The 16719-nt window shown below is 43.9% G+C and overlaps 1 protein-coding gene across 3 annotated transcripts in view; it reads left to right on the top strand.

Annotated features, from left to right (window-relative positions):
- Positions 1-5593: 5593 nt before the first annotated feature.
- Positions 5594-16719, top strand: part of TENT4A (terminal nucleotidyltransferase 4A) — a 53212-nt gene continuing 42086 nt past the window's right edge. For all 3 annotated transcript variants that reach the window (XM_088525854.1, XM_088525846.1, XM_088525838.1), the window contains exon 1: positions 5594-6524. In XM_088525854.1, coding sequence (XP_088381980.1) covers positions 5716-6524 — 809 coding nt within the window. In that variant the 5' untranslated portion in view covers positions 5594-5715. The remainder of the gene's footprint in view (positions 6525-16719) is intronic.

Below are 16719 nucleotides of genomic sequence, written 5' to 3'. Positions count from 1 at the left end.
CAATAGTAGGGAAGTGGTTTGGCCAGGTTTTGAGAATTTTATACATACCTAAAAAAGCTCAAGGCTCACATTACATTAATATGTCTGTCACTTTCTCACCCCATGCTCAAGAGAGGAATTCCGTCTCACTGCTGTCCATCAAAAATAGGAACCGTATCAATCACCACCTCAGGAGGAACTATCTGGAGCCAGCTTCGAAGGTATCAGCACGCAACTCTGGAACAGAAGCTGGTTTTCTTCTGAAGATGAAAAGAGGCCGCCAAGGCCCCGCTAAGCAGTCCTGGAGCCGTCAGTACATCTGTCTTGGCTCCATATAAGCCTGATACTTCCAGACAGGAGAAGGAGGTTGATGCAACCCTGATACTACATTGATACTACATTCTTCAGCTTTACCTGCATGGCCACAGAGCACTTGTCAGTCCAGGAGCACAGAAACGTGAACTTACTGTGAAGCTGGTGCTCACTGAGATAGGACATCAATACTGTGAACAGACTCACAGTCTGTGCCTGTGCCAGTGCCTCTGGAAGGTCTGGGAGAGATCGAGCACTGAGGGGCCTGCTGGTCCCTAACCTGGACTTTAGCTCCTTCAAAGAGTAAATAGCAAAAGGTGTGCATAAGGGTGGGTGAGTCAGTGGCCTGCCAGTCTCTGTTACCCCCTGCTGAGTGCCCCTTCCATCCCACCTACTTTATTCCTCTCTCCCTAGTCCAGGCCTTTCTCTACATGAGTTTAAATGTCTAGACATGCTCTGTCTTACTGACTCACACTTTTCCTGTCTTATCCTTCTGCCTCATTCTAAATTACCTGCTGTACCTGCTTGTTCTTTCTTATCAGTCCTGCAGTGAGAATACCTATGGAAGATCTGGTGAGGAGTCGGTGGCTGGCAAAGCACGTGGTGGCAGGCCCAGCATGTGAAACTACACACTGGCCAAATTCCCATCAGGGCCAGGCATGCACATTCCAGTCTGTCAGCAAGCCCTAGCTGCTTCCTGTACAGTAGCTTCTCAAGGTTAGCACAGTTGAGAAATAGATCTAGTAGATTTGATGAATAGGATATGAGTTGAGCACTATCTGGGCAACCAACTTTTATGTCCAACCCATGCCACCAGCAGCCTCCTACCATCAGTGACCCCTCCACGCAGTTCCTGAGGCATCTTGTGCAGCTTGGAGTGTAAATCCTTTATTAAATCTATCCTGTTTAATGCCTTCATAATCCCTGCTTAGCCTGGAGTGTCTCTCTCTGACAGTATCTGACTCTCTCTTGAACACCTTGTGGTCACAAGTCCCTATCTAATCTATCCTACAGATGCATCACATCAATGTTACCTACGAGAACATGTATGACATATGACCCTAGAAAAGAGTCCGTATGGATCTGTTCCTGCCCTAGTGTTTTCAGTGCATTTTTAGCTGAGCAGACAGATGATACATCCTGCCAAAAATCCTGCTCTCCTTTCATTTCCTGTTCCTTTCTGCTCACATATGCATGGGCCAGTGTGAGTATGCATGGGGTCAGCACTTTTATACAGGTGCTGTACCATTGCTGTTTTGGAAATCCTTCCAAGATGTCCAAATGCAGCCCAAACATGGTTTAAAAGAATAGCTTTGAAGGTGGACGTGGCAGGATGTCAATATCCTTAGGGATGGAGAGGAAAGTGCATTGCAATGCAGTGTGACACAGGGCAGTCTCTATGTAAAGAGTAAGTGCATATAGGTATGTGCACATGCTACCTGCAGATGAGCAGGTGAGCAGGATGAACAAATAAAAAGGTTGGGCAGTTTATCGGGGGAGATAAATCAGCTCCCAGAAATCAGTGCAAGATTAAATATGGCTTTGATCTAGCTTGGGAGCTAATAAAACTGAGTTGCATCTTCACCCCAATAGTCTCTGCTGACACGAGATAGCTTTTGTTAATTCCAGGCATAGTCATCCTGATAGGCGTAAATGAGCCTCCCGGGCAGCCGGTGCTGTATCTAGTACCAAGTTAATGGGATAAATGAGGGCCCCGGACCACTTCCTCACTAAGGAAATTGTACACCCATCTCCCTAGCTTTTCCAGTTTGCCTCACCACTTGCTTAATCCTGTTCTTCTACTGTCTTGCTCTTCTCAGCAAAAAGTTTACAGATCTGAAGGAAAGCAATCTTCTTCTAATATTGTTCCTGGGATGAATGACTACTTACAGAGTCTTCTCCTAGCTGAAGGTCTAGCTAGATTTACTTTTTCCTAGCTTTTAGAGCACATGCAACTATATTTTGAACAGGGATCCCTTGCAATTGCTAGGATCCATACAGCAATTTCAGGTTGTCCTCAGCTGTCTTCCACACAGTAACCTGCATAATGATCCTGTGATTACAAACAAGACTAACAGTGGAAGCCTGACCAGTTGCAAAAATCATAAAATTGTCATGAAATTTCATGAAAGCCTCTTTAAGGTATCCCTCAACTTGTCATTCAGTGGCGAGCCAATGTTCTTACAAAATGAACTCCCTGTAGGGCATTATCCAGGACATGAAGACTCATTTCATACAGCTTTTCAGATCCTGCTTAGGAAAATATTTCACAGAGATTTATAGATATTTAATATAAGCTTCACTTGTTTATGATCCCTCTATCCCAGATATGGTCTACAAACAAAATTTAAAATATCTTTAAAATCATCTTAAATTGCAATCTGTGCTTGCTATCACAATTTAATTTCAATGTCTAAGTATGCTTTTGAATAAAGCAAGCCTTTAAGACTTAATTGTATTCAATTAGGTGTCAGTGCAGGCAATGTATTCTCTCTTGAGAAATGACAAGTCTTAAAAACTGAATGTTTTAGAAACAAACACTTCCAACAAAGACTTCCAGACAAGAAAGGGAAGCAAAATAGTGCACAAGAACAATTTTTGCATAGACCATTCTTAAACATAACAATTAAATATTTAGCCCTGTAAAAACTGTAAAAATGCAGTTATATATTTTTTTAATTAAAAAAGTGGTGTTTTGAAAGTAATCCCTATTACAGCACCAAGTATATATATGTATATGTATGTATATGTATATACCGAGGTCACACATTTATCTTGCTTTTGTTGTAGCACTAAAAATCTATGTAGCATGCAGTGATGAAACACCTCTGGCAGTTTCACCGGGTGTATTAACCACTAGCTGTGAGGCAAGCGCATACCTGGCTGTCCATGCAGCCTGGCTCCCAAAGCTGCCACCCTGACTGCAGGCACATTTGGGTGACTTGTGAACTGCCTCCCACACTTGCTCCACTTAGCACTCAGCTATTTTATGTGGGTAGCGAGGAAAGGGTTTTAATGCGAATAAACCACGCCTGGCTAGAAGCAGCAGCTGTTCAGCAGCTGATTTATCATCTATTAAGCTTCTCCAGCAAAGGGCTGGCAATCTTTACAAGACTAGTGGAAGGCAGGAGGAGAGCGATGGCTCGTGGCTGAGAGCTGCTTCAGCCTTATCAGCCTTCATGAGCCTTGATGAACATGCCTCAGCACCGCGAGTTTGGCCAAAGCTCAGTGTTCATCAGAAGAGCCTGTTGAGACAAGAAAGAGGAAAGACTGAAACAACTGGAAGATTAAAGGGAGAGAAGGTGACATGATTTTAGCCTCTTTGGGGGTATTTGTGCTATGCCTTCATTAATGGGAGACAGGAGCCATTATGAACAAGCAAAAATTGATGTCTGGAAGCCTGTGTTTCCAGAGGACAGATTAGAGGCAACAAATCCTGCTTTGTATGAACCAGAAACTCCAGTTCTGTCTTTCTACTTGTGTCTCCATTACCATCAACTCAATTTGGGGTATGAAAGCTGTGTCTTTTCTCTTTTGCCTAGAAATGTATTTGCTGGAAAAAAAAAGTAATGACAAGAGTGCAGCTAAGGAAACTTTCTCTCCTTATCTCCTCCTGTTGAAGAGCCCATTCTCAGGGCTGTATGTTACAGATGACCCTTCTTAGCTGCACAGTCTTTCTTTCACCCTCCCATTTAGCTAGAGACTGTGGTTAGTGCTGTTCTTGGCTATTAGTGCCTTCAGCAGATAGGTGTCAGATCACACCTACTGCTAATCCTTCCCCTTATGTCTTTTCCATCCACAATATCGGCAGCAAAGGATATGAAAAGGAGAGTGAAGCTGGGGAGTGTGGAGGAGGTGTTGGGCTGGAGGCTTGCAAGGAGATGCTGGGTGACCAGAATCAGGGTCAAATGGGAGAAAATGTTGGAGTCATACTCCAACAAAAGCGTGAAAGCGTGAGCCTTTGGAAAATCTGTTTGTAGTTTCTTGCATTTATGTCACCCTTATGGAATCATAGTCATGGCAATCCCCAGGTTCAGAGAGCAGAATTAAACACGTGCATGGGATATTGCATTTTCATCTCATTATTTTCGGGGAGGTAAATTTAGCCCCATTAAAGGTATGAGATACTGAGATATGAGATACCTGCCTTTATTTGTGTTAATGAGTTTAGTGTGTTTGTTAAAAAAATACATTAACAGCAAGCACTAGGCAACATTTTTTTGTATATATATCCTTCCTAGATATCGAGCTTTACTACCGTTATTTACCAAATCATACGAAGTATTCACAGTATTGGCATTGCCATCATCAGGACTGTCAAAATCATCAACTACACAGTTATCGAAGCCTCCAGCATTGTCACTGTTGCCAAACCAAAGATGAATTTGGCTGAAGCTGAAACTGAAATATAATCATCCAAAAGGGAGATGTGGCTGTATTTCCTGTGAAAATGTATGCTGCTCCATGCTGAAAACTATTCTGAATGCACTTTTTTTTTTCCCCTGGATTAACAAGTTAAATTGTCTCACTGTTCAACATCGAGGTAAGAGTGTAGGTCAAATGTGTGGTCAGGCAAAGAAAGGGAGTGGGTTAGGAAGAATGGGACCTTTTCTGTCATGACAGCAAGCCACTAGATCCCTCGCGATTACTATTCAACTGCCCATGAGGGATGTTGTAACTGGGATTGCCAGGTAGTATTTGTCACTGTGCATGATCAACCCTTCTCTCTGCTGTTCTGCAGTCAGATCACAGCAGTATCCAACTGACTGGACCACTGGAGATCCTGAAGGCAGTGTGGGGAGAACACTTCTGATCCATACGTATGCTGAAGATGTTTGAAGAAGAGGCCAAATCACAGGATTAGAAAGAAAGCAGGGAATGCATTTGCAAAACCCATGGTTGAAGCCCACCCTTCCTTGCTTTTCGTTTATCTTATTGCTCAAAACCCTCCCTGCCCTTTCTAACGGCCGCGCGGCCAATGGCCGCGCAGCTGGCGGCGGCGGGTAACGGCGGGGGGTGGCGGCGGCCGCGCCGCGCAGGCGCAGTGCCCTCCCCCCGCCGCGCCGCGCGCCCGCGCTCCCAACGTCCTTCCCGCTTAGCGCGCCCTCCGCCGGCGGCGCCCCGCGCGCATGTGCGGTTGCCAGGGCGGCCGTCTGCGGTTAAGGTTTAAAATTGGCGGCGCATGCGCACTGCCCTGTCTGCCTTCGGAGCGGGGGACGCCACATTGGAGCGGCGGCGGCGGCAGCGGAGCGCGCCGGGCCGGGCCGGGTTCCGCGTGCGCCGCCCTCCTTCGCGCCCGCCGCCCATGCGCCCGCTGCCGGCCTGCGCGTAGCCGCGCTCGCTGCCGGCCCCGGCGCGCCGAGGCGAGGCGCAGCGCTCTGGCCGGGCCGTGAGTGAGTGAGGGGCGGCGGCGGGCGGGCGTGGATGGATCCCCGCGTGGCCTGGATCCAGCCCGAGCAGAAAGGCCCCGCGAATGCGCTCTGGATGCAGATCTGGGAGACGTCGCAGGGCGTTGGGGGCCGCGGCGGCGCCGGCTTCCCGCACTGTCTCTGCCTTAACTCGCCCGCGCTGGACGCGGCCGCGTCGCTGCTGCGCGGCCACGGCTGCGCCCGCCTCGGCACGGCCGCCGCCGCCGGCGGCTCCTCTTCCTCGCCGCCCTCTCCTTCGCCGTCGCCGCCGGCCCTGCTGGCCGCGCTGGTGCCCGCCGCCCGCCCCGGGGCGGCGAGCGGCGGCGATGGCGGGCGGCGGCTGCAGAAGTCGCCCTCCGTGTCTTCCTCCTCCTCCTCGTGCTCGTCGCTGGAGTCCGGCACCGAGAGTCCCGGCTTCTCCTCCTCCTCGGGATCCGGCAGCGGCGGCTCCTCCTCCTCCTCCTCGTGCGGCCCGCGGGCAGCGGCGGTGGCTCCTGCGGGGCTGCTGGGCAGCGGAGCCGGCCCCGGCGACTTCTTCAACTTCCACAAGAGCGCGGTGACCGGCGTGGCCGCGCAGCGGGCGCCGCCCGCGGCGCGCGGCGCCCCCCCGCCGCCGCCCCCCTCCCCCCAGCAGCACCAGTACCACCCGGGCCGCAGGAAACGCGAGAATAAGGCGAGCACCTACGGCATGAACTACCTGCTCTCCGGCAGCCGCGGCCTCGCCGGCTCCAGCTCCCCGCACCAGCAGCGGCAGCCGCCGCAGCCGGCGCTGCAGAGCCCCGGCACACCGTGGAAGACGAGGAAATACAGCCCGGGCGTGCAGGGGTGAGCAGCGGGGCCGCCTCTCCCCTGCCCGGGGCCGGGGTGCCGCCCGCGGGGGGTCTGGGGGCGCGAGCGGGCGGCAGCTCTCCTAGATGCCCCTCGGCCGCGGTGTGGGAGGCAGCCCTCGGACCCGCTGGGCTGGGCTGGGCCTTGCACTTCTCCGAGAAATGAAGATGTCAGGCGGCTGTCGGGAGCGCTCGAAGTGATCGCTGTAATAATTAAAGCAGGGGTGGGAGGGGAGAGCTCTGTAGAGCTCCAGGGAGTCGGTTCACATCGCAGGAGTGGGAGGCTTCGTTCTGGGGCAACTCGGAGGAAAAGCTTGTGTTAATTTAGAAGTATCTGTGTGCTGTCTGTGACAGACTGGTGGCTTTGGAGAGTGTTAAGAACATTGATTTTTAAGCGCCTGATCTGAGGCTGAAATAAATGTGACAGCCGCTGTGGTCTTTATAGTTTTTCGAGGGAAACACTTCAGCACTGGAATGAATCCAGCTGCCCAGTGTCTGAAGTCTTGGCTTTCTGAAGAATAAATGCATTTCTTTATGAAGGCTATCCTATGCTATGTTGCTTTGTCATATTAATGGACTGTTACTATGGCTAAAAGAGATAATTCCATCGAGTCTGATTTGTGTGCAGCCAAGTTGTAGATCTTAAAGGACTTCTGGGGTGCTTGGAGAGGTTTCTTCATTTCACGTGGCCGAACTTTATCCAGTCAAGAGGAATAATGCTTTCTAGTTCAAAAATCATTTTATTCACACAATATGTGCTTAATGGTATTTAAGTAAGTTTCTTGGAGCCCCTAAAACCCTGAGCTGGATATTTCTGGAAGGAAATAGGTAGGAATAATAGGATAATACAGGGAACAGTTTTATGGGCAGAGAAAGTTAGGTGGGACTGGCACTTAAGGATGAAAGAAAAATCCTACTTAAGGATATTTCTTTTGAGCGGACTCATTGAGCATTGGGTGCATTAAACTTATCAAGAAGTGTTAAAAATGTATTTTAAGTTCTGCTTTTGAAAAACAGCCTTGTCTGATGGGCGGCAAGGCATTTGTGACTTTTTTTTTTTTAATCTTAAATTGATGCAGGAAGCTAAGATGAACATTTCATATGTTAGGATTTTGTGTGCTGTATTAAGTTGCTGCTCTGAAATTATAATAGTACCATAAAAAGTGTCAGGTCTTTTTTGGTACCACTTTCATACAAATGCGGTAGGATCTTGGTGAATGTTTCAGTTTATCTGCGTAAAACAAGTCACTATCCCAAAGCCAATTCACCAGGCAAAGGTATGGCAAGTCAGAGAACTCAATCCAGGTTTTGCAAGTTCTGTCCTCTATCTTTGGGTAGCCCTGTCTTACGCCAGTCACATACCCTTCTTGTCTCTTCTCCCCTCTTATTTCCAGTTGGATTTCCTTTAATAGAAGCTATGCAACTTAAGTATAAAAAATATAGAAAATCCATATGTAACAATTTTTTTTTTTTGGTCAAGCTTCAGCTGTGTTATTCAGTAGCTTGGCAGTGGTTATTCTTGTTGCTGAATTAATGACCAGCTCTCTGCTAGGGATCTTTGAAAGTGGAAGCTGTGCTGTTTCCTGCCATTCTGGCAGTGGTCTATGTTAGTGCAGGGAGGCCTGATGCTAGGGGTGGGATGTTATGACAGATAGATACAGCATATGTGAGCCTCCTAGTTCCAGATTCTCAGGATTAATTTGCCAAATCATTAAGCTCCCCAAAACCCTGAATGCAGTGCTTTCAACTGTGTACCATGCAGCTAATGCTAAAGGAGAGCATGTAAATTGAGACTATAGACTTACTTAGGAAGCATTTTCTGCCTTAAACTTTGAATCTTTTACTCAAGGTGAATCTTGGACAAACACATAATCTAAACATATTTCTCTCCTTCATATTAAAGTTGTTTTGTGGGATACTTGCTGACTGAAATAATATAAAGATGGTCTCACTGATGGAGTTGCTTTAGGTGTCTACTTTCTGTAACAATCTGGCTCCTAGTGATTTTTTTTTTAATGCTTATTTCCTGAAGTTAGACTGATGTGTTATCTGTCTGCTTAACTAAAAATACACTGAAATTAACAGATCCATACAGCCTTTTTTTCTGGGATCATGCATGTTCTTGACTTGTTGTCTAGCGTTATTTGCAATTGCACATGCTCGAGGCATCACTTCTTTAACTAGAATGGCTCCTAGGCTGCAGCAGTGCTTCTGCTGATGTGCCTGTGTGCTTTGCAGTAATGCCACTTTCTCTTTTGATTTTCTTATTCAGAGTTGGAGGAGCTCTGTAGTTTAAAAAGTCATTACAGGAGGTGGTAGCTGTTGGTTGTTTGCTTGTGTGATTTATTTATTTATCTTTCTCCCTTATGGATCATAACCAGTGGCCTGGTGATGGTAGCTGCCTTGATCTTTAAAAACACCAAGGCCATGCTTTACTGTCTTTCTCATATGCTTTATGTACAGCATTTTTTTTTTAGTGGACCCATATTTATTATTTTTGCTGCCTTTTGAAAATGGCATGCAAATTTTTGTATTGTAAAGGATATATAACCCATCCCTCATAGAAGACAATAGCTGTATTTGATTAGATTTTATCCTAAAGATGTGCTTTAGCTAGCTGCTAGTGACCTGTATATTGTATTTTTCCAAGATGTTTAGGAAACATAGAATGAAAAGGATTAGGAAAGCCTTATTTTCTCCTCTAGTTGATGTAGCAATAGCATAAATACCTGTGGTTGAGGAATACCATGTAGTGTAAAAAACTGACTGGTGTGTTGGATGTGAGGCAGATAAGGGTCTCAGTATTATTAGATTAGCTCAAATGATTGTGGCTGTGCAGAACTACACATGATTTCTTGCTAGTGTAAATTATACTCTTAAGTGGCTGTGAAGTTCATGTAGAATGTTAAGGTCCTGCTGCTCAGCATATTAAAGCACATCAAAGTAATTCTTTTTTCTGTAATCTCTGTAACTTAAGTATATTGAGTAATTTTAGCACCTAGAGAGTTTTCAAGTGTTGGAGAAGGTTGTTTCAAAATACAGACTTGCTGTTTCAAACTTCTTACTGAGGACTGTACAGCTAGGGTTGTGTCGACAGTAAGATAGCAATTTTCTCTTAAGATAGAATTATTTGCTTGAGTAGAATGATATCTGAGTTAATTCTTTCCCTTTTTAATATGAATTTAACCAAGTGAATTAGAATTAAGGTATTTTTAACAGCATGAGCCGATCCTGCTTAATACTTTAAGTATTCAAATCCACTCTTTCTCCACTAATCTCATTAGTTACATACAACTGGCATTTCTACTAGGTGCAAACAGGGTTGTGCAGAAACAGTAGAATTGGCTTGCCTGGGGTTAGTGTGGATGACAGAAGCACTGGGATACAGTGAAATAATGTTCTGCCCATGCTATAGAGCATTGCACGGGAGCTGGCGACTTACGGCAATCTTTTCTCTCCCAGACCTGTTACTTACCCTCTCCTGATAATGGCACAACAACTGTATTGTAGAGCACAAGAGAGCAAGAATGTACGTATTTAATTAGGCCAAGGGAAGGTTCAGCTGCGCATCTTGACTGGTGAGCAGTACTGGATGCTTGGGAAGAATTCCTATAAGCAAAACAATGTTATGATGCTCCCCTAGACCACTTGCCTTCAGCCTCAGTTTGCAACTGAGAACACTATGCACCAAAAGCGATGTTTTGAAATCCATTTCTGTAGCTACTTGGATGTGCTGTCTTTACTGTATTTTAAGTTTGTATTAGGCTTCTTTCATTCTTTTCACCTATGTGCTGATGTGGTAAGTTCTTGCTTTATATATATATAATATATATTTAATATATGTATATATATGTTTGTATGTTCTGTCGCTGAACTTTGGCACTAAGACGAGTTTGCTGGGCTTTCCTTGCATAGCTCTAATTCTCTGTTTATCAACCCACATCTCTTACATTGCTGCTGGACACTGTTAGTTACTGAGTAGGGGTGCCATATTGACTTAGCAGCCATAGTTCATTGACAGCTGCTTTTGCAAATCAACATTCAGCTGTAATTTGGCCAGGCTGAAGAAACTGAGACTTTTGAAATTCCATGGAATCTTTGCAGTTGGACATTGAGCACTTGAAAGGGCTCACTGTGCTTCCCCCCCCTCACTGTACTCACTGCTGCTGCCTTGTTGTGAAACTTTCTGGTAAAGTATCAACACAGAATTATACTTCATCCACACCACTCTATCTCTATTATCCTGCTACTGGAAGCGAATACTTGTAGTAGAAGTGTGGGAAGTAGTGGAAGAGGCAGGCAGTGCTGGCCATGCACTGTAGATTGTGACTGAGGTCAGGGCAGAATTTGGCAGTACATATGGTCGTGTTCAAGGCAAAAGGCAAGGATAGTTGCCTGTTAGTCGTGGTAAGTAGCCTTCTGGAGGGAGATTTGAGGAAGTATCAGCAAGTGATTCTTGTTCTCATGCCTAAAGATTGGAGTGCAGCAGAGTTCAGAGGCAGTTGCTGGACGACTTGTCAAACCAAGGGAATAGTCAATGCTTTTTGTAATCTGCAGTACTAAGCAGGTAAAGCTCCAAGGCATTCCTTGCGACAGAGGAGATAATTAGCAGAGCGTTAGCGGGGCTGGTGCTTTTAGTCATGGAATGAAAGGCAGACTTTGGCATTACTAGTCTTGAGAGATAATGTCATAGTTTAAACCAGAAAGGTTTAACTACAGTGATAAGAAATGAGAAGGGTTTGCATGACAGGTGTCCACATCTGTTTTTAGAGGAGAATGTGATGTGCTTAGAGCAGCTTAATCCTGACATTGGCTTCATGATACTTTTCAGTTGTTCAATTTTGGCAGTAGACCTAATTGGTGTTAAGAACATAGGAACAGCTGTACTGCGTGAGTGCAAAAGAGGCTGTTGCCAAATGTTTTGAGAGGAATCTATGAGCATGAGCCTAGGGTGGTATTTCCTGGAACAGGTTCTCAGATTTCAATGAGCTGTGGCTCTATAGGCCTACCTGCCTGTGCATTATTAATAGCTTTTTTTTTTAATGGAATTTATACATGAATGCCTCTTACTTTTTTATGAGTCTGTATGAACTTACGACATCAACGGTATCCTGATGCAAGGTGCTCTTCAGTTAAATTATGCATTATGCAAAGATTCAAATCTCTTTTTTTTCATCTTGGGCCTGTCATTTGAAAGTTATACTTAGTGCCAGCCCAAAGTCTCTGCATTAATGAGACAGTTTGTGCCCACTCGTTGCATCTATTTGACATGATATGACTTTTCCATTCCCTTTTGCCCCTGACAGTTGTCCATTTTTTCCTGGCGCAAAGGACTTCTAGTCTATTTAGTTATTTCTATTGTAGAAGTGTTCCACGCCTTTGGATGTTCATCTACACATGTTTTACAGTTCTCTTTTATCTTTAAAAATAAGGTGAAACAGATCTGTGTGAGAGCATCTTGGTATTACTGCATTTTTTTGTGTGTTTTCCGTGTTCTTTGCTTCTTAGTTACTAACACTTGAGCCTTTTTTTTTTTTTTTTTTGAGTACTAAGTATTGAGCAAACATTTTTAGAGAATTCTTACATAGACAGCTTGATTCTTGGAGTTGAAACTCAGTGCAGAGACAGTGATTGCGTCTTCTCAAAGGTGGAATCCTCTTGCGTGTGCCTTGCTCTGGCTGTTGTACCTCAGGCTCAGCCTGCTGCTTCATCGTGCGCTCTGGCTTGGAAGTGTCCCGCAGTTCTTCAGCCGGCTTATTTCACATAACCTCGCAGCCACAGCACATTTCTCTGCTTTACTATTTGTCCCCTTGGATGTTGAGCAGTGTGGAACTACCAGTGACCCTTCTTTAATATGAAAACTCAAGAGTTTGTCTTTTGTATCCTACTCCAAAGCAGTTCTTTCTCTGCATGAAGGTCTTTTATCCCATACCAGCATTTCTAAGTCTTTCTAATTATGTGTTCAAGACATTGTTACATGCCTTTTGGAAATCCAAGAGGACTCTTAATAGGACTTTCTTTGTGGCTCGGTAGTTCTTGCAGATAATTTCTAATGTTTTTCTGCAAGATACTACTTTCATTTACAACAGCCAAAGTGACAAACCTACTTGTGTGTTGCAATGATTCCTGCTTTGACCAGGTTGTCTATTATGTATGTCAAGATTACTGGTTTTATTTTTATTTTTTAAAGATTACTGCTTAGCATTCCTCATATCCCAGTGCAGTGCCGAGTGCTGTGCTTGAGTTAATACCAGATTACCAGGAATAGATGACACTTATTCTACTCTGAAAACTTTTCTGCTGTTGAAGTTGGTTTTGGACCAGTTCTCCCTGTAAAGTAGGGATCTAGGAAACTTATCTGAGGAAGTGTGGTGGGGGGAAATGTTTAGCTTCTCTGAGGACTTGATAACCACAATTTAAGACTGCCTTTGAGTCAGTCTTGTGCTCCTGAGGTTATTTATCCTTTCTCAGACACAGGTGTGTAGCTCAAGTTATTTGTAATCCTTTCCAATATCATTAATCTGCCAGTTGTCTTTTGAATGACACCTCAGGTGCTGACACCTCAAGACTAAGCTGAGAGTTGCTTCCCTTGAAGTTCACAGTGGCCTGATATGATGCATACCTGCTGATCTACTGGGAGACCTCACTGCTCATGTGTTTCTGCCCTTGCGTTTTTTTTTGGATGTGCTATCATGTGCTATCTTCGGGCAGCTGGGAAAGTGTAATATTTAGATCTGGAATTTCAGTGTTTAGTAATTCTATTTAATGGCTTAGTAAACTTGTTGATTGACATCCAAGATCTTGTGTATGGTAGACTTCTTCACAACAAAATATAACGTTTGATGTTATGGTGATGTCAGCAGTGTAGGTTGGGCATGGTATGCTGCTGTTCAGGAGCTTACATAGTAGGTCTGTTCTGTTATGTATTAACTTGAAGGTGCTAATGTATCAGTTTAATTTTTAGATTTTTATAATGGCCCTTTTTTGAAGTACTTGCAGTCATATTTGAAAACAAAGTGGTTAAGTTTTATTGGACTGATAACCCATCACAAGATTATTTTTTTTACTATCATTTTTCCCTTCCAAAGTACAAACAAATGCAGATGCTTAAATCTGAAAATTTGTAGCTTAACTCAGTCCATGAAGTTTAGTTTCTTGAGTACTTGGACTATCAAGTGCAATAAATTTGGGAGATAAATTTTATTTGACAAGAAACTCTACATAAAATTATGGCTGAGTCTGGCTATAGGAGTTGGGAGTCAGGAGAAGGCTTAGGGAACAAACAAAAGCAGCAAGCTCTTCCCTTGTGGAAGAGGTACAGTAAATTTTTTATCAATTACCCACTTGGCTCTGTGTATGATAGAATTAGCTTTTTATTGTGTCCTCCCTTTGATAGTTAATTAGCAAAGTGAGTTTGAGTCTTACTTGAGAAGAGCAGTCAGGATGCCTACCTATAAAACGCCTCTTCATAACTGTGAGGTTTTGTAGGTTCTGCGCACTTGAGATATTTTTCTGCTGCAAATTTTTAATCAAGGTCTGAATTGTGTTAACAGTGGTTTGCAGACATATAGTACTTGGTATAGTGTTTTAGCTCCATAGTTTCTCTCTTTGGTAGGCCTAGAAAACTGCACAGACCATAGAGTATCATTAAATGGTGGTGGGTTCTGCTGGTATACAAAAGAAGAATTGAAAATCCATTTCCTCTTCTGTGTCATGATTTTATCTTTGTTTCTTTTGGGGATGTCTTGATATTAGATTATGCTGGGAAAAGTCTGCAGAACATAGTGTATATACTCTCTGTATAGTGTATATACTCAGCATATGCTATTGCTTCAACTGTCTTCATCTATATTTCACTAAGCTCTTTTCCAGAGTGTTAGCTTGTGTCGTTGATCATTATAACTGGTGATGGCATTTTCAACACTGTAACTGTTTCTTTTGTTTTACATGGTTGTACCTGTGTAAAGCTTTACCTTCAATTCCGTGATACTGTAATTGTGCTTTGTGGTAGTTCCACCTGGTGTGGAGGCAGGCTATTTCAACAGGTTTCTGAAATATGTTGGCTACTGAGACTTTTGCTATTTAAACTTGAAAGCAGTAAGTCTTCAGGCACCTTATGAAAGGTACACGCTTATCATGTTGTTTGTAACGTTTATTTCAGTAAAGCTGTTGAAATGTTGCCTTTGCCTTCCCAGCTCTTTCCAGACCTTTGATACCTCCTCCCCTTGCAGTGTTAGACAAAATATGCTCTAACTGGGATATGTCCTTTCCTTTCAGAAGGATTCTGAGCAGACCTGTTATATTTTTCAGTTAGAAAAGGGTTCTTTACCTGTTATAGCAAGTATAGCTTTTAAAGAGTCAGCAGTTCCATATTTGTAGTAACTGATGCAGTTCTGTTTCTGTTTGTTTCTTTAGAATAATTTATATGCCCAACAGTGCACACATGTTGCAGAAAAACTAGATATTTACTTGAGGAAACAAGGTCTCTAGCTTTTTTTTTTTTTTTTTCCATTCACTATCTAGTTTGAGGCTGTAGGAGATTTTTTTCCTCGCACTGAAATTCGAATGCAACAAATCAATGTAATATCTTTTACTGTATCCAAAAGCAGTATTGTATATAAAACAGGTAAGGGTAAGTGACCTTTCTTAGAAAAGTAATTTTAATAAAAATCCTTACAAAAGTTTGAGGACAAACTTTTCTTTAGTCTTATTTTAACCTGAAGACTGGAAATGTATCTCTGCCTTTCTTAAGACCCTAAAGGAGATGCATTTTTGATAAAAACAAAAGATATCTGTCCTGTTGCCTAGTTCAACTGCTGCCCAGGCAGTAGTTTTCTATGATGCTTAATGGTAAAGGTCTTAGCTAATTGGAGGCTTCTCAAGGCTGAAAGAAACTGTAATTTTAAAAAAGGTGAAGATGCTAACTGTGTGAGAAGGTACTTCATTCTTCGTGAGTTGTGTTCCTAACTTTTTATGATACTGTCACAGTCCTGAATTAGGAAGCAGCATGTGCTTACGGAAAGCACAGGAGCTATATGGGCAAAAGACTCGACGCAAAACTGTCCTTGTATTGGCTGGCCGAATATTGTATTGCGATCTGTATTTTTAGACACTGAATGACTCCTGCAACCAGAAGAGAAGCAACTCTGGAATTGTTAGTTCTGAACACCATGTGGCGTCTGGCTCTAGAAATACCACAACTACTTTTTCTTGTGGCCCTTATTCCAGTTGTGTGCTTCAGTAAAGAAGATCAGCTAGAGTAGCTAATTTTAAAAAGCATATTATTTTTGAGACTTCTTTAAAAGGAACAGCCAAATAGGTAAAATGCTTGAAAAGGCTGTGTTATGTGCTGACTCTGAGGATTCCATTGATAGTTATTCCAAAAGACTTAAACAAGATGATGTTTTCTGAACAGTAGAAGCTATTGAATTGAGGAAAACAGGAGCATTAAGCATATGAAGTATAAATCTCTAAGTCAAGTCAAAGATTTTGAGAACAGGTTACAGAGTCAGAATAGTTGAGGTAGGAAAGGACCTCTGGAGAATCACCCAGGTTTCTCTGAATGGCACAGCCCTCTGGGGAATCAGCTGCCACTCTGAAGTTTGGATCATCAACAAGCTTGCAGAGGGTGAGCTCTGTCCCTTCATACAGAGCATTTATGAATAAGCTGACCAAGCCCGTACCCAGTAGTGACCCGTGGGAGACACCTCAGGCCTCCAACTAGACTCTGCACCACTAATCACAACCCTCTGAGCTCGGCCATTCAGCCAGTTCTCTATCTGCCCCTCTGACAATCTAACCCACACTTCCTGAGCTTACCTGTGAGGATGTTATGGCAAACAGTGCCAAAAGCTGTTCTGAAGTCAAGGTAAACAGCGTACATTGCACTCCCCTCATCTACCCAGCCTGTCACTCCATCTCAGAAGGCTTGCAGATTTGTGTAGCATGATTTTCCCCTTGAATCCATGCTGACTACCTCCTGATCATCTGGTACTCTGCATGCTTAGAGACAACATTCGGGATGAGCTGTGCTCCATCACCTTTCCAGGGATGGAGATGAAACTGGCCTGTAGTTGCCTGGATGTACCTTCTTGCCCTCTTTGAAGGCTAGAGTGATGTTGGCTTTCTTCCAGTCTTCGGGGCACCTCTCCTATTCTCTATGACCTTTCAAAGATGCAGAGTGGCCCAGTGAT

Source organism: Tinamus guttatus, unplaced genomic scaffold, assembly GCF_059628265.1.
Source record: "Tinamus guttatus ecotype Peru unplaced genomic scaffold, ASM5962826v1 Tinamus_guttatus_pri_ptg000025l, whole genome shotgun sequence".
NCBI classification, from domain to species: Eukaryota; Metazoa; Chordata; class Aves; order Tinamiformes; family Tinamidae; genus Tinamus; species Tinamus guttatus.
Note: the sequence above shows the minus strand (reverse complement) of the source record. Positions and strands in the feature narration are given on the sequence as shown.